We start from the raw sequence: 17767 nt of genomic DNA, 5'->3' as shown, positions 1-17767 counted from the left end.
ACCCAGGCTGCGCGATGCATGTGGAGGGTTGGGGGGAGGGGGATGCTTCTCCATCTTTGTGGTTTGGTTGACGCTTCTCATGTTACCGTTCCTTAACTTTGATTCTCTTGCGGAATTGTTGCAGTGGTTGGAACCGTCGCGCGTTTGTGGTGTTGGTTGTGCGTTTGCTCTTTAATTCGGTGCGTGGTTACGGGGCCTGCCGGATCGGGACGAGTCGCGGGGTTGTGTTTTTGTTGTTGTAGAGGGCACGGCGAGAGGTGGGCAAATTTCGCGGTTGTCAGCGGTTCCGCAGCTGCTTGATGGAGCCTTTCTAGAGGAAGAATTGGGCTGTGCCATTTCAAAGGGGGCGACAAGCGCCACCTCGTGGTCGTGACGAAGATTGCTGCATTTGCTCAGATTTTCTCGCCGTTCGTGTTACGATCCCCGCACGTGACCTTTGTTTTTGCTATCCATTGGATATTTAACTTGATGCGGTCAAAGGTGACCGGATTTGAGGGCGAAGCGTGTCGAGGCTTCCGGCCACTCGAGGAAAGTTTGTAACGATTTTCCGTGGATTGGCCGCTAAATCTGCATCATGCCCTCGCCCCGTGGTCATGATTATTGTTGTGCGTTTTCACCCGGGACCGTCCGAGTCTAAACTCTCTTCCGGAGGGCTTGATGCCAATTTTCCGCAACACGGAGCGATGTTGGTGCTGCTGCTGTGTGTGATGCCAATGCGGATATATGCAGGGATTCTGTCAGCACTGAGATGTTTGGCCAATATCGGTTACATTTTGTGATTTTGTTGCTAAAATCGAAGCACCTGGTGGAAACCCATGCAAGACAGAACATCCATACTCCACACGGAAAGGCGCCTGGGTCGGGAATCGAACGTCGACGTTATTGGCTGAGGCACGAGTGTCCCCAGCGCACCCCCCACTGCCCCTGTGTTCGTCTTCGTAAGTCACTGACAACATTGTATTGCGAGCGAAAAACAAAATCGCGAAAATTCTTGCAAACCTAACATTTAATCTGTCAATTATGAGACGTAACAGCAACAGTGCAACCCACGACACGCACACCGTGTTAAAACACAGCACACAGCCCTATGTATCATGGAAAAAAACATCGACAGTTCCAGAATTATATTGTGGTCCCTCTTGTCTGTGGTCACCATAAACATGACTTTGAGCAAATGTGAGGCAGCAGCAGTGATGCAAAGATGGCTAACTGGAGTGGTTTCCTCAATTAGGACTCGTCAGTACAGTAACTGTTTTGACAACAGTACTACTCTGCTAATGAGTCCTAATTGATGAAATGGTCCACGGTTGTCTATCTCTTGTGTATCACATCTGCGCAGAATGTAATTGGTGATGACCTAAAAGGGCACCACAAAACAGTTTTTCATGGAACTGCTAATGGATGTTTACATACATCACGTGGCCGCGTCATGTGTACACATGTGCACGTCTCGTTTGGAAATTCTCGCAACAAACTCGCCGCTTTGACAATGCAGGGTGAGGGAGTCAACTCCAACATCAGCCGGTTTTATTGCTTAATGCTGCGGGTACCAGGAGCTCGGCCTCGCGGCGCGGGGGAGGCAGGGAGGAGGGGGAGCAGAGGGACGCTGTCATTGCACGCGCGAGAGCCATTAGAAAAATACCATTGCAGGGCCCCAAGGTCGCGCCCGGAGCGGGCTCCTGGTCTGGCCGAGCTGCTGCTGCTCCGGGGTGACGGCGTGGGGGGGTTGCCCCGTGACTCGCCCTGCGCATCGCCATTCATCCGCGTGGGGCTCTGCCCATCCAGCTCGATTAGTGGTGGCGACATTTAAGCTTGCCGTCCAGTCACTGTTGAGAGAACGAGTACCACTGCACTCCCAAAACCAAGGGCGTCCATCGTTGTATGGAGGCGTCGCAGCCATGTGAACGTGGAACCCGACCAGGAGCTCGGGGTGGCGAGGGTCCGGTAGAGGAATGGAGGTGGCGCCTGAGCTGTAGGGAGCGTGCGGGGCCACTCTGCGTGTTTCGTCCGATTTGTGGAAAAAACTCGGCGATGTCTCCATTACCACCAATGGAGCGACTCGGCCCCCAGGGAGGGTGAGAATTCATGATGGCCACTTGGCCAGGGAGCAAACCTGGACGCTTCGGCCTCGCAACTTCACACGCGGGAGGGGGAGTGTTCACTAAACGCGCTCCGTGCTGCACGTACCAACCCAGCAACTTGCTCAAACAACCAAATGTATGAACGTAAACAGATAAACACACATAGGTAAACAAATCAGCTCATTGGATTCCCAGTAGTTCCTAGGTTTGGACGATTCACTCTGGCCCAAGATAAACACGGACACGCAACAGTTAACCACCCAGCAAAGCACTCGCCAGAGTGTGGGGCAGGGCGCAGGGCATTGGAAGGGGGTGGGGGCTTGGTTCTTTCTTTCCAAGGCAGCGGCGTCGGGTCCCCTGGTGGGCACTCAGTCAAGAGTTCATCACGGACAATGCTGCCGAGGTCGCCACAACGCGGCGCTCGCCATCGCGTCCTTCTGCAAGAGCTTGGCGACTTGGGAGTCGTGGCACGAGGCACCACCACACCAGGCACCACCACCTGGCCTCCGTGTCTGCTCGTCTCGTGGCACCAAGGGGAGTCTTAGGCTGGGGGTCTGGAAATGTGCGTTAGTGCCCCCTGTCGACTGGGTCCTTGCATCACCACGCAGAGAAGGGGAGGGAGAGATCCGGCCACGTTGCTAAGTTTTCAGTCACAGTGGACATTGTCCACACACACGCGGCAACGGCGTGCAATTGCATCTTCAATAATAGTTAAAGTCATTATCACGAACAGCAGCATCCTCAATCTCATTTCACGGCCATGGGCAAGTATTTTCACTATCACAAGCATCAACATCCTCTAAGATTCTATCACCAGTGAACAGCATTATCACACCCATCCACAATCTCCTTTCATTGCAACAATCATCAATAATTAATGTGATTTTATCAAACGCCATCAGTAACCTCGATTTGATTCAATAATCCTCAGCATCATCGTGGTACATGACCACAATGGTATTATCACATAGTCGTCACCCTCAATCGCATCATAACCAGCATGATCAACAAATACGTATCAAGAGGAATGTCAATCTCCTTGCATCCCAACCACCACTCGAACATCATCATCATCACCGGCGCTCGTCATCATCACTGGCGCTCGTCATCTGGCCGAGTTGTGTGCATCCACTTGCTCCAGGGGGTGGGGGGAGCAGCAGTTGTGGCCGCTCTTGGGCCCCCCAGAGAGGGGCGAGGAGGTGACATCTCCCCCCCCGCCTCCTCCGCCCCCACCACCTCCGCCCCCCCCTCCCATGTTCACGTTGGTGGGTCCCAGCAGGTGCGCCCCTCCGGCGCCCCCCAGGCCCCCCCCACCTCCCCCGCACGCGCCCCCCTTGGTGAACTCCTCGCTGGACTCCCTCCACAGGACGTCGACGGTGGCCTTGTGGGCGTGCACGAGGCGCCGCGGCCTCGCCACCTGGCTGGACATGGCGCTGATGCGGCGGCTGGGCGACGAGGCGATCTTGATCTTCATGGCCGCGTCCACGTTGTCCACCACCGTGTAGGCGCCCACGCTGCCGTCCTCGAAGCCGATGACGATGTTGAGGTGGCGCTTGGAGATGACGAAGCACGACGGCGCCTTGTAGAGCGTGCACGCGCCGATGCACTTGCCGTCGGCCAGGCGCACCACCTTGAGGCACGCGGTCACGGCCTGCGCATTGGCTGGGTCCTCGACGAGCAGCGCGCACAGCTCGTCGCGCCGCCGCTTGTAGCACACGTAGACGACGTAGCGGCCGTCCGTCGACAGCTTCTGCTGCCACACGGCGCCGCCCGCGTTCAGCACACGCAGCTTGCCGTTGTGCAGGTCCAGCACGTTGACGCTCTCGTCGCCCGTCGACAGCACGGCCAGCTTGCCGCTGGGCGAGATCTGGAAGTCCTCGAGGCGCTTGTGGAACTGCGCGGGCAGCTGCACGCGTCGGCGCACTGCCTCGTCCGCCAGGCTCCAGGTGAAGATGGTGCCCGCCGTGGTGACGATGGCCACGTAGTCCGGGCAGTCGGGCAGCAGGCGGTAGGCGAGGATGCGCGTGCCGTCCTCGCACGCAAACTTCTTGGAGACGCTGCCCGTCCACAGGTTGACGGCGAGCAGCGAGTTCTGGTTGAGGCCCACGAGGAAGGTGTTGGCCGCCGTGATGGCCGCGTTCTCCAGGCCAACGAGGATGTTGCACACCTTGTTGCCCGTGGCCAGGCGCCACACGCGCGACGCCTTCTTCTCGCACAGCGACACCACGAAGAGGTCGTTGTGCGTGACCAGCAGCTGCGACGCGCGCTGGCCCGTGATACGGAAGAGGCACTCGCCGCTGCCCGTGATCCACACGAACTGGTTCCCCGTCGCGTCCGCAGACACCATCACCTCGGCGGACGAGGTGAGCACGCACTGCTCCACGGCGCCCTCGTGCTTGTACAGCGACTCGATGAAGCCCGAGTGGATGTTCCACCTGTAGATGGTGTCCGTGCCGTCCGTCGTGAACACGCACTCGCCGCGTGACGGCAGCAGCACGCAGCGGATGGCCTTGCCCGTCTTGTCGACGGCCGAGATGGCGTCGATCGCCTCCATGTCCCACACGGAGAGCACGCCCTTGGAGGTGACGGCCAGCAGCGTGTCGTTCACCGCCGACTTGATGAGCTTCGTCACGATGCCCGAGTTGCCGGGCAGCGTGGCCAGGCACTGGCCCGTGTCGCGCCTCCAGATGAAGATGGACGCCATCATCTCGATGGCCGCCACGATGGACTCGCAGTTGCGCGACAGGACGGCGCACAGGAACTTCTCGTTGCGCCGAGCTTTGAACTTGTCGGTCATGGCCCAGGAGAAGGTGTCCCACACCTCCATGCTGAAGCGCTTGCAGATGAGCAGAGCGTTCTGCTGCTTGGAGAGCTCCACGCTCGCCACGTCGCCCGCTTCCCCGCCGCGACAGTCGAACTCCTCCACCAGCTGCGGGTTGGTGATCTCCTCCAGGTCCCACACGGCGAGGCTGCCACCGTTGTCCACCGCGTACAGCTCCTGCGCCTGCGCCGCTAACAGGATGGCGTGCACGTAGCCCGCCGAGCACTCGGACGTGACAGTGGCGAGGCGCTCGCCGCTCTCCAGGCGGAAGATGGAGGTGGTGTTGAGCTGCTGGCCGCAGAAGGCGTACATGCCGTCCTCCGAGCACTGCGCGCACGTCACCTCGTACCAGCAGTGGCACACGCACAGCGGCCAGCCGTAGTTGAGGTCGATCACGTGCACCTCCGTGCTCCTCTCGAGCCAGGCGAGCGCGTGGTTCGTCGACAGCCGGAAGCCGCCCATCGCCTGCTGCACCGGCTCCGGCGGTGCAGCAGGCTGCTGCTGGTGGTGCTGATGGTGGTGCTGCTGGTGGTGGTGCTGGTGGTGGTTCTGCGCGGCGAGCTTGGGCGCCTTCACCTCCACCTCGTAGAGGAGCGTTGACGAGCAGTGGTCGAACACGAGCAGCGTGTTGTTGAGTGTGGACGCGACGAGGTACTTCTCGTCGCCGTTGAGCTGCGCGCTCAGCAGCGGCACGCCGTGCGTCGTGATGTGCTTGACGGGCTGCCCGCGCGCCAGGTCCCACGTGCTCACCGTGCCGTTGTCCAGCGCCGCCACGATCACGCCGGGCTTGGACGTGGGCAGCACGTCAGTGATGCGCACCGCGTTGGTCGTGAGCGGCACGCGCTTGGGCTCGCCCAGGCGGTCCATGGGCGAGAGGAGCGTGACGATGGAGCAGTAGCGCAGGCCCTCACGGTCGCACACCTGCAGGATGTGGCGGATCTTGGGGTAGACGCGCACAAAGGGCAGCATGCGCTGCTGCAGCTCGGTGGAGAGGGAGTTGGGGTCCTCCATGAGCGCCGGGGAGACGCCGCGCAGCGTGTCCGCCAGAAAGCGCACGTCCTTGTCCTGCGTGAGCGCATGCGCTGCCTCCATCTCGAGCACGAGCGCGTGCAGGCGGCCCGACTGCACCATGGCGTGCATGTAGCCAAAGTCGAGGATCACGTTGAAGAGGAGGTCGTCCACGCGACCGCTCTTGGTCAGGTGGTACGGCAGCTCCTTGAGCTTCCGGAGGTTCACGAACAGCTGGCTGATCTCCAGCAGGCGACACTGGAAGTTCCAGGGCTGCGACACGGCCTGGCGGTCGTAGAACTCGCCGGCGCCGTGGTGGTGGTTCTTCTTGTCGTGGTTCGGGTGACGTCCCCCCACGGCCACCGCCGAGGACGACGAGGAAGACACCGCGGCGCCCCCCGCGGCGTTGCCCCTGCGCGGAGCGAGCGTCTCGCGCGGGCCCTGCAGGGGCTTGGGCCTTCCGGCCGACCACTGGCCGGAAAAGTAGTCGGCCAGCACGCCATGCATCTCCGTCACGGCGTCCGCGTCGCTCAGGTACAGCTTGTTGGCCACGAACACCAGGTGGCGGTTGGCCCAGACGAGCAGGTGGGTGGCGTGCACGTCGCGCTCCACCAGGTAGCCCTGAAGCTCCAAGCGCAGCGTGGCCACCTTGAAGTAGGGCACGCGCGCGAACGTGGCGGCCGCCGCTACGGCACCGTCGCCACAGGCCGCGGAGGCGGCCGCGTTCCAGTGCGCCGCGGCGAGCGTCTCCTGCACGACGTAGTCGTCGAGGGAGAGGACGTCCTCCAGCTCGGCCTCGCACAGCCCGTGCTTGGCCAGGGTGACGTAGCCGAGGGCGCGTGACACGAAGCGGGGGCCGCACTTGAGCTCCAGGTTGGCGAAGAGGTTCTCGATGCTCTCGTGCACGGTGCGGCACAGCGTGGAGTCGTCCACGTCCTTGTGTGAGCGCCAGCGTGACACCTCGACCAGCAGCAGGTTCAGGTACATGGGCAGCGTGCAGCGCAGCAGCGCCTCGTTGATGTAGATCTGCTGGCCCGAGGTCACCTTGCGCTTGGCCTGCAACAGCCGCGCCTTCAGCATCTGGTTGCAGGTCTTCTTGTCGCGCGCCACCATCTCCACGTAGTTGTGCTCGTCCGGGATCTTCTTCTTCAGCGACTGCAGGACCCCGAACTTGTTGGGCAGCGTGGACACGATGACCCGCACCGATGAGGGCAACGTCGGGGGCAGCCACCACGCGGAGCGCGCGTCGTCGTCCTCCGCCAGCTGATCCAGCGCATCCAGGATGATGACGAGCGGCTGGTCGTTGCTCGACGCCGTGAGCAGCGAGAGCCACAGTGCCTGCAGCTCGCGCACCCCCTCCGGGAAGGGCCCCAGCGGCTTGCCGTAGACCCAGGCCACCTGCTGGCACAGGCTGCGCAGGAGGCCGCGGAGGGTGCTGCTGTCGTCTGTGGAGCCCAGGAAGCGCACGAGCACCGTGGGGAAATACTCGGGACCCTTCCGCTCCTTGAGCCATTGGTAGGCCTGGGGGGGGCGGAGGAGAGAAGGGGCGAATGGTTAGAGGCACGGTCTGAAACGTGCATAAAGTTGCACTCATTACACGCAAAGTGCTTGCCACAATTTAACCACAATTACTTCGTCAAGAAGCATAAACCATCACGTGAACTCCAGTCATCCTCGCAGCAGTGACTTTTGGCTGGCCATCAAAAAAAGATGGTCACCGCTTTCAGATGCGCTTCTGCGGCTGTCTGGAATGCTAGGAAACCACTGGGGCTACGCACTTTTTCATCTAGATTGATAATTAATTTATTTTGAACTTAGTTTGTCTGTCTACCACACCTCCGATTAGTATGGTTGGCTAGGTACGGTGCGAAATAAGTTCTACCTACATACGTGAAACTTCACGTGCCATGAAGAAGGGCCATTGCCCGAAACGTTGCCCATTACAGATTTTCCCTTTTAAGGGGAGCTGTGCAGCAACAAAGCAAACAAATTTGAACAAGAACCACAAACACAACACCCCACGGCGAGTTGACCGTGCGCCAGGTCTGAGCACGGATGACGCGCGTAATCAGGGGGGGTTGGGGAGGGGCGAACTCTCCGCACGACGCACGCTCCCCGCCCGCTCTCACCCGCGCGGCCGCCTCGGCCATGAGCAGTGTCTTGCCGCTGCAGGGCCCGCCGAAGACAACGAGCGGGAAGACGCGGGAGCGCCGGCCGGCTACGTACTGCCCGAGCACGGCGAGCGCGTCGCACGCGTAGGCGTACAGCGCGCGGTACGTCGTGCACAGCGACACGTGCTGCAGCACCTCCTCGTAGGCGCGCTCCGTCTCCGCGTCGCACGCGCGCGGCACCGTCGTCTCCATGATGTCTATCATGTCCTCGTAGAACTGGCGGCAGAGGCCCTCCACGTACTGGCGCTCGAACTGCTCTGTGTAGCCCAGCCGCGCGTCGCACAGCGTCACGGAGGAGTAGACGCGCAGCTTCGAGTCGCTCACGCACGCCGGCACGAAAGAGTCGCGCAGCCGCTGCAGCTTCTGCAGGGCCCTGGGGTCGCGCGCCACCTTGGCCATGCCGGCCGCGTCGGGCGACGAGAGGTCGAGGTAGCGGGCCATGCGCGGCACGCAGGCAAAGCGCTCCGCATCCTGGATGCTGCGGATGTAGCAGACGCAGCGGCGCACCTGGCTCAGCGGCTGCTTGTCCAGCGCGCACATGAACTCCTCCTCCACGCCTGCGCGGAATAGGGGAGGTGGGGGGGCGTCGCAATTGTGTCACCGGCGCCGCAGCTCATTCATTCTGCTGTACACGCGTGTTTTGGAGGCTGCATAACTGGGCGTGGTGGTGATGGCGCGATGACATCATTTGCGACTAGAGACACCTCACGTGAACCCTCTGTTCAGGGGGTGGCTCCCAGTCCCCTGCATTCATCCCCGGGGCTCACACTGCCGCTCTCCACCCCCACCGCTTCACACCCACGGCACCCCTCCGGCTCACGGCTCGTTAGAGGCGTGAAGCCGCTCAAGGCTTCCTCGCGTCAACTGCGTCCTCCATCCACTTCGAGGGCGGCCGTGTTCTTAGCGACGGCTCGCCTCTGGCTGGCTGAAGAAAGCACGGCTCTGAGACGGCTTTTCTGAGCCAGAGACAACGACGACAATGATGGCAATGATGATGAGGATGATGATGTACCTGAAGTGAAGTACTTTTGTGCCTGGCCACTGGTGATGAGGCCGCGTGACTGGCACAGCGTCACCGCCGCCTTGAGCACGGCGCGCATCTCGGCCGCGAGCGACATCCAGGCCTCCCGCTCCTCGGCACGGCTCTGCCCATCCCCCTGCTGCCGCCACGTGCACCGCCGCGGTCAGTGAACAGTTGTGCATCTTTGGGTTGCTCATAACGTCTGTTCTGACGTTTCGCTCCATGTTCCTGTGGCTTCTTCAGGAAAAAATTAACTCTTTGTATTTTACCAGTTAAGGCCCACTGAGCTATATAGCTCGTTTTCAGAAGCGACTGGCCACAAATGATAGCTCAGCGAAGTGGCTTATCATGTGGAAATTGAGAGCAAAATACTCTAAACGTATGTTTCTAAACGTGGAGGCAAAAACCAGAAGACCTGGAGAAAAATCCACACGACCACCAGAAGAACATGCAAATATACATGTGTCAGGGTGGGGATCAAACCCATGACCTCCTATATACCAGGCGAGGTAGTTAACGTCTCATCACCGAGGCGCCCCGGTGCCAAGACGACGGAGTGAAAACGTCAGACATTGTTCCAAATCTATACACGGCGCAAACAATCCGTAAACAACATCGGAGTCTTGATGATGGTAACTGGTATGGGGTGGTAGGGGCTCCTCACCGCGTCCCCCCGGGCCCCCCGGGGCAGGAGGTAGTACGCGGGCGGCACGGCGTTCTCGTCTCGCCGGTACCATTCCTCCAGGGCGCGAGTGCTCAGGCCGGCGCCGAGGGCGCTCTCCAGGATCCGCTCGAACTCCGCCGCCTCGATCTGTCCCGGGAGGCACGCGTCCCCATAGCGCTCCCCAAGCAGCCCCTGCAGGGTCGTGGCAGGTGGGGGGGGGGGGGGGGGGACATCTCAGGTTAGCACGGTTGGCTCCACACGGTGGGACTCAAGTTCATCATGGTACATGTGTAGTGACATAGAATCGGTCAGGTAGCAGCATAGCGCTGGCTGCTGGCAGGGAAGGGGATCTGCAGCGTGCAGCAGCCCTGACTGACAGCAGGCCATGTGGTAGACCAGAGAGGGATGTAGGAGAAAGGTCATGGAAGGGGCACGTCGAGAACCCGCTGGTAGGTTCCAGAAGGGGGCGTGGCTGGGGGCGGAGCCAGGCCACGCCGACAGTATAAGCGGGGCCCCGGGAGAGGAGCTCGGGGCTGTCGTGTGGAGTGGGGGGGTCCCCGTCGTGCTGCTGCTGGAGTCTTCACCATCTCGGCTAAGTGTTACTGTCAGGCCGTGTTAATAAACAGAGTGCCTCCTACTCTTAGTGTCTCTGAGTCAGTCACTCCGCATGCATAGCGGCACGGTCCAATCATGACCAAGCTCGCGCGCTGTGAAGGAGGAGGGCCATCGGGCGATCATCCCATATCACAGACGCCCCCTTCCCCGGAGAGATGGACAGCACAACCTGGGCGGTACGATGACCCTTGTAGCAGAGGGGGGTGGGGGGAGGATAGGAAGCTGGGGGGGGGCAGTTTCACTCTTGCCAAGGGGCCCCCCTCCATCCTTTCAGCCCCCCCTCCCCCTCGAATTCTACAAAGAGCACTCCCGGGCGGGTGGGGTGTTGCAGAGTGAGTTGTCCCGAGTTGAAGAGTCGAAAGTTACAGCAGCAGCAGCAGCAGCAACAACAGCAGCAGTAGTAGCAACAGCAGCAGCAACAACAGCATCAGTAGCAGCAGCAGCAGCAGCAACAACAGCAGCAACAACAGCATCAGCAACAGTAGTAACAACAACAGCATCAGCCGCATCAGCAAAAACAGCAGCAGCTGAAGCCTCATCATCAGCAATATAAAAAAGCTGCATCAGCAACACTCAACAGCATCAGAAACAAGAGCCTCAACAGCAGACCGCATCTGTGGCATTCACAGTGGCATCAGCAACAGAGGCATCAGCTGCAGCAGTAGCATCAGCACCAACAGAAGCAGCAACATCAGCAGCAGTGACGCGGGGAGTGGGAATGCGCCAGGAGCACACAGTGGGGGTTACTGGGGCCGTGTGTGCATCGGGTCTGCTGCCAGGGCTGGCGTGTTACCAGCAGGGCTAGTATTAGTATCAGGCCTATAGCATTAGTATCAGGACTAGTGTACCAGGGCTAGTGCTATCAGCAGTGCAAGCGGTATCATTAGGGCTATTTCCATGGCTCGTGCTAGCAGCTTTGCTATCAGCAGGGCTAACTCCAGGGCTAGTGGTATCGGCGGTGATATCAGCATCACTAGTGGCAGGGCTGGTGCCGGTGGGCGTGCGGCGGTGGGGGGGGTGACACGCACCACGAAGCAGGGCCCCACCGAGGTGCGCATGCACTCGAGCAGCAGGCGTGTGCGCAGCTCCCGCACCTCGTGCTCGTGCCACTCGCCCGGCTCCATCCCCCAGAACACGTCCACCGCCTGGGGGGGCGGCGGGGGGGGTAGAGGAAGGCACCACGAAACGGGGAGGGGAGGGGTTGGGGTCACGTGCGCCTGTCATACAACCCTTTATCGCACATCGGATTTCATCCAGTTTCAATAATTATTCTGATTGGTGGATCACACAGGGATTGGTCCCTGCTGTTGTCGAACAGGAATGCCCCTTCAATGTTCAAAAAGTACAATGACTAAACAGTGCCTACTAAATAAACCAATTTATGTAAGATAACTATTCAAATGACAATTTCAAAACTGGACATCAGATAACGTTTAAAATGTACTTCTCATCAGGTCCCATTGTGTAAACAAGTGCAGTCATCGACTTGTATCATCTACGATCTCTACTGGCCTCGCCACGTGCTATGAAGAAGGTCCATTGCCCAAAACGTTGCCTATTACATATTTTTCCTTTTTAGGCCTCACACACAGCCTTCTTGACAAACGTTTACATCTGTTGATTGTGCACCACTGCCAACGCATCCACAGCAGCAGCAACATCACCGGATAATCTGCGAAACATTTCGTGGGACTGCCTGCACAGAATGCCTGGACATTCAGGCAGTAGCCGCTGTCTGGCGGTTCAAGACGTCTGCCTGGATGATCCGTCCCTGAGAGTCAATCGCTTTAGCGGGGTGCGGTTGCAGGCTACGCGTGCTGTGGTGCAGCGTGTGTGTTGTGTGTGCAATGCCAATGCCCTGGCCTCGCCTCTTCCTCTCGTGTTAACCCCATCACCTCTATACAGCGCCATCACCTCGGTAGCCCCACCACCTGTGCCACACCATCTCACAGCACTGCGATTCGCAGGGGGGAGTCTCGGTAGGACATGCGACTGAGGAGTCTCTGTGTCGATGTCATTGCCTCGAACCGAACCGGTGCTGCTCGGTTATTCAGCACATGATGGGTGTGGAGCCAACCCATGAGGTGTGATGGTGTGGTGTGATGTCTGCAGTGATGGTGTGGTGTCAGATGGTGGAGCGGTGGTTTTGATTGAGAGTGGAGAGATGGTGTGTTGGCGCTGATGTGGTATTTGTATGGTGGCGGGTGGTGTGCGTGTTATGCGTGGTGTGGGAGTAATGTATGCGGTGTGTGTGGCATAGCGGTGCGTGTTGAGTCTCCGTACTATGTATGTATGTTCGCAGTGTGTGTGTGTGTTGCGGTGTGGGCTGGATGTCTGGAGTCTGAGTGGCGTTGGTGTATTTTCAATGTGGAGTGTGGTGTTTGTGGTTTGTGTGATGGTGTAGATGTAGTGGCGTCGTTGGTATGGACTCTGCATGTGGTGTGCAGTGTGGTGCTTGGTGTGGTGTTTGGTGTGGGTGTAGCGTGGTGTGGTGTTTGGTGTGGGTGTAGCGTGGCCACCAGAGATCGATTCCCACTCACGACCAACAGCAGAGGCGGGTCTCTGGCCGGGTTCTGGGCCCTTCCGAGGTCGACGCGGTCTCCACCGAGTACCTGGCGCGGCTGTGCAAAGCGTCGCCACTATGGAGACAAAGGCGGCCGGGCGTGGTGCGCCGTGCCGGCTCGCTCACAGCACCGTCGCCCAGCGTCTGTTCGAGGCGGAGATGGGGGGCGCACACGGGGGGCGGCTTCGTCTGTCGTCGCCTCACCTGGAAGTCGAGGCCATAGTTGTCTCGGCAGAACTCGCGCAGCTTGGGGAAGACGTGCTCCCGCAGCGCCTGCCTCTCCGCCTCCGTGTCTGCAAAGAACGCCTCGATGAGACCCCATCCGCCATCTCCCCCCCGGGATCCTGACCCCCCCCCCCCCCAGGGTCCTGATCTCAGCCGCCAGGTGCCCTGGTCCCCTCCCTTATCCCTCCCCTCCTCTCCTCCATCTGCGCCCGCGTCACCCTCAATGCTGGAGGCTGCCGACTTCTCTGCAGTGCCGCGTGGGAACGGCAGGCGGCACGGCGATTGTATATGAATCCATCTGTGCGGAACTTGTGAGTGCTTACCCCCCATTCGTATGAGGGGTGGGTTTCCTCTGAGTTATCGGGTTGTCGCCCACGGGGTAGCCACACTCATCATGGACCAACCATCCCAGCGTTGGTCGCGCCCTCCTGCGGAACGAGTCCTGAGACTCGCTAAAGCTTCGCGTGGAGGAATGCAGGGAGGGGGGGTGAGCGGACCGTGCTACGAATCCGGCGATTGCCACAGCCACGGCTGACATCAGTGGCTAGTGAGTGAGAGCCGAACCCTCCTTGGGTAGCCACCACAGGGTGTTGTTATGATTGTCCGCTGTTCGTGTCTCGCCGCTCTCCCCACGTGCCGCACGTGCTTCGCGCCACGCTGTGTACGCTGCGCATGGCCGTGTGCGACTCGGAGTGTACCATCGCGTGGAGGGGGTGAGTGGAGGTTCTATAACCGGTTACGGTAACCGGTATCACGGGGATGGTCGTACGATTCATCCCACTTGCTATTCATGTAACTGTCGCGATTCCAGAACATTGTGTTGAATTAATGTAACGGCCTGGAGAGGCTGGAGAGGTCACGTGAACCAACGACGTACAAAAGGTAGGCAAACAGAAAGACATCGATCCTTAATCCAAGCGCGATTCGCTGCACGTGCCGTGAACTTAAGCATCAATATGAATCGATCGCATAGCTCCATCGCTAATTGGCGAGCAGAGGAGTGAGCTGGTCACGAGACGCAACGAGCGAAGGACGCGACACAGACGCAAAGATTCCACATTTAACCTCGTGAAATGTGCGGGGCAAGTGCGCTTAGCGAGCACTGGTGAAGCCGGCACGGCGCACGTGGAGGTGGCATGGACGGGGACGACCACCGCGGAGATGGAGCGATGGGATCGGGCTGGAGTGCAAGGAGTGAGACGGATCGGAGCCAGCCCCGTGGCTCTCGAGGGATGCTGACGACGTGGCGCGAGGAAGCCTTCATCCAGCAGTGCGTAGACCACGACTACTCGTGATGATTAAGATATCCGAGTGCTATGTTTTTTTGAAGGCTGAGTCGATCTACAGGGAATCCCAGATAATGTCGAGGTTCTACTTGCCACCGATTGTTTTCCGTGGTGGTGGTGGTGTACTAAACACAAGTAATGTAGCAGCGTTCGTAGCGCAGTGCCCGAATCACAGCGCCACCGCTCTCCCCGCACGCGGCAAATAGGTGTGGTCAGCACCACGCCCGGCATTCATTTAAGGCTGAGTTGACCTACGCGAGCCCCACACATCCCGATACCACTTGCCATTAATCTAATACAAGGCGATGGTGACTGATTCTAATTCTAGTTGTGCTCTAGAAGGGGAAAGAGACTGTAATTTGGCATAATAATAAAAAAGTGTGCTTATTTTAGTTGTACAGATAGCGGCGTTATTTATGCAAGTGTCGTCTCTCGCAATCGCTCACAGATGCGAGCTGGAAGGCAGCAGCAAGCAAGTGTTTACCCAATCTCTGCAGTTCGCTACATGTAAGGATGTGTCCAGCCAAAGGATGAGAGTTATACACGTGGGAGGAAAGCGGAGCACCCGGAGAATACCCACACGCGCGAGGCGTCGACACTCGATCGTCCATCTCGTGCAGGTGGAACAGATAGTGTCCACATCTATTGCTCTGCCGCCTTCTCCTGGCGAGCCAGGATCTACGGCTCCTTCTCGCGGCCCACGGGAAGGGAGGATCGCAACACCTCCGTGTGATCCGACAACCAAAACACTTTGGGATTTCCGCTCATCGCTAAAGCAATCCGACTGCCGAAATGTTCGATTTTGATAGACCAGAAATCACGGCCCAGAGGTTTAAATGTCACTGAAAGGGCATGGCCTGCCTAAAGTTCTGCGTTGCTTACAATGCCGTGCTAAACACCAACAATACCGTGCTAAACACCAACAATACCGTGCTAAACACCGTGCTAAACACCAACAATACCGTGCTAAACACCTTGCTAAACACCAAAACGTCATTAGCCCCTACGTAGACATGTGAAGACATAGCCAACAAATAGCGATAATTGAGTATATCTGTACTATGTATATACTGTACAGCACATACACGAAGATCCCTTGTATAGCCTACAGAGGCTGTTGTGGCACGTGTTGTTCGCGAGCACCTATTAATGCCAGCACCACGCCCACTCACCACCGTGCCCGAGTGGCGGCGTTCGCACGCAGCTTCACTCGTGCTCGAATTCATCAGCCCTTTACGGTCGAGTCGGCCTCGAGGAAGCCAGGACTCGGGTTGCCGGGTATCGAGCTCTCTGTGCTGCGCCACCACTCGTAGATGGCACGAGGCTATTGTGACAATCACCCGGAACGCCTCCCACCTCGGAATCTAAGCAAACTCGAGCCTGGATGGGAGACCACCATGCACAGCAGGTGTTGTATGCGGCGGGGCTACGTTGTATGGTAGTGATTCTATGCCCCCTCCCACTCGTCGATGTTAAATTTCCTCCCCAACCCGCAAATGACCTCCACGACAAGCCGCACGGCGTGGGGAGGCCCTCATCCAGCAGTGGATCAACACGTGACACACGTGACACACACGGATCGGCGTGACGTGGCGTGCGTCTCACGTGGGGCGCGCCATGCCGCCTCTTCCCGCATTATTCCGAGGTGTCTCGGCACCCTCACCAGGGGGGGGTCTCCGTGTCTCACCGGATTTGCTAATTGAGCTTAAAGACCCCACAGACGGGTAGAGGTGTAAGGGAGTCTCCCTCTCTCTGTAAGGGGGAATCGGCGGGGCTAGCGATCAGGGGTCGTCGTTCCTGCCCAGTGTCTTTAACGCGTAGCGAAGGCCGCGGTTTTACGCATTTTTTTCCTGCGCGATCCATTCCGGGATTTGCGTACTGCAGGCGGTGTTTAAACGGCTGCTGCCGATGTCAGCTCGCGTTCGCAGCGAAACCCGGCGCGGAATCCTCCCCGCCCCCTCCCGGGTGGAGCTCGGAGCGCGCGGTCGCGTGCGCTTGGCGTGGTGAGTTTCTAGCGCCGCGACAGCGCGCCCCTGTCGCGACGGAACGCGTTACATCACTTCGACATTCATCAGATCAATCGTCGTCGTGTCTTATCCACTGCTGGATCGGGGCGCTTTCACACAGCTGTCGCATACCACGCACGATTCTGCAGCGAGATCACGAACGCATCGTCCCCGCGCGTGAACCGTTCCGTGTGGTGGGTTCACGCGCGGGGAGATCTCTCAGTCGCGCGCGCGCGCTCACAGCACTCGGGCAACCAATGTCGTGGGGCGCGCGCAGAGACTGGGATGATGATGATGACAATGAGCAGCGCGCCTTCATCCATTATCGCGTGGTCCCGCGCTGGCCCAGGTGAGGGAGTGGAGTGAGGTGGGTGGGTGAGGGGCAAGGTGAGCGTAAGGTCGAGCCCCGGGGGAAGGGGGGGGGATAGGAGGGGAGGGGGGCGTCACCTTCAGGATTGGCGCTGATGAAGACGCGCACGCATCGCGCCGCCGACGCGGGAGGGATGGCGGCGAGGTGGCCCCTGAGCACGGCGTGTCGAGACGCCGGGTCGCGCAGTCCCGACATGACTCCGCCTGCACGCGGGGCCCTGCCCGGGCCCTGCCCTTCGTCCCTGGCCGGGCCCTGCCCTTTGTCGCGCGCCCCCTCTCCGCTCGCCTCTGCCCCGACGTTCAGAATCCTTCAGCGCGCGCCGCCGCCGCAGCGGTTCCCATTGACCGATGACCCCACGCAGCTTCCTCCTCGTGTCTTGATAACGACACAAATACAATGATCACGATATGCCAGCAGCAGCAACGGTGGCGGTGCTAATGTCACCAACTCGGCGCTTCGTCCGCCATGCTCCTAGACTCCCCGGTGGCCGGCGCGGCTGGGAGACGCGGAGCGCCGCATTGCGTCCCCCTGGCAGAGGCGGCGGAGCGCGCGGGAGGAGCCCACGGACCTCGCGCCCGCCAGCCCGGACGGGAGTCGCCACTCGACTCCCTCGCTCCCTCGCTCGCTCGCTCCCCGCGCTCGCTCGCGGGAGCCGGGAGAGCGCTGCGCGGTTCACGCGGTTGCGTCAGGGTCCACGCTGGATGGCGAAGCGAGGCGGAGAGGTCTCGCGTCCCTTCTTCTCCAGCGGTGTCTTCAGCTCGCCATCACCCCCCCCCCTCCCCCGCCTGTCGCCCCCCCCTCTCCCCCCTCGCGCTCTTTAATTTCGCTAAAAGCCCACGGAGCGCGTGCTGTCAGCGAGCAGCGCCCCCCCCCCTCGTAAAGGAGGCCACGGCGAGTCTCGATCCAGCGGAGACCACACTTTTACCACGGGGACAC

The 17767-nt window shown here is 59.7% G+C and overlaps 1 protein-coding gene across 1 annotated transcript; it reads right to left on the bottom strand.

The window, feature by feature from the left end:
* Positions 1–277: 277 nt before the first annotated feature.
* Positions 278–17026, bottom strand: NWD2 (NACHT and WD repeat domain containing 2). Its single transcript, XM_078601283.1, has 9 exons — positions 16909–17026; positions 13149–13414; positions 11410–11526; positions 9740–9958; positions 9094–9226; positions 8040–8638; positions 3318–7431; positions 1551–1606; positions 278–310 (listed from the first exon to the last, which is right to left on the bottom strand). Exons 1-9 carry the CDS (start codon positions 17024–17026, stop codon positions 278–280), a joined length of 5655 nt encoding a protein of 1884 aa, XP_078457409.1.
* Between the last annotated feature and the right edge of the window lie 741 nt (positions 17027–17767).

Source organism: Lampetra planeri, chromosome 15 (genome assembly GCF_965212315.1).
Source record: "Lampetra planeri chromosome 15, kcLamPlan1.2.h2, whole genome shotgun sequence".
Classification (NCBI taxonomy): Eukaryota; Metazoa; Chordata; class Hyperoartia; order Petromyzontiformes; family Petromyzontidae; genus Lampetra; species Lampetra planeri.
Note: the sequence above shows the minus strand (reverse complement) of the source record. Positions and strands in the feature narration are given on the sequence as shown.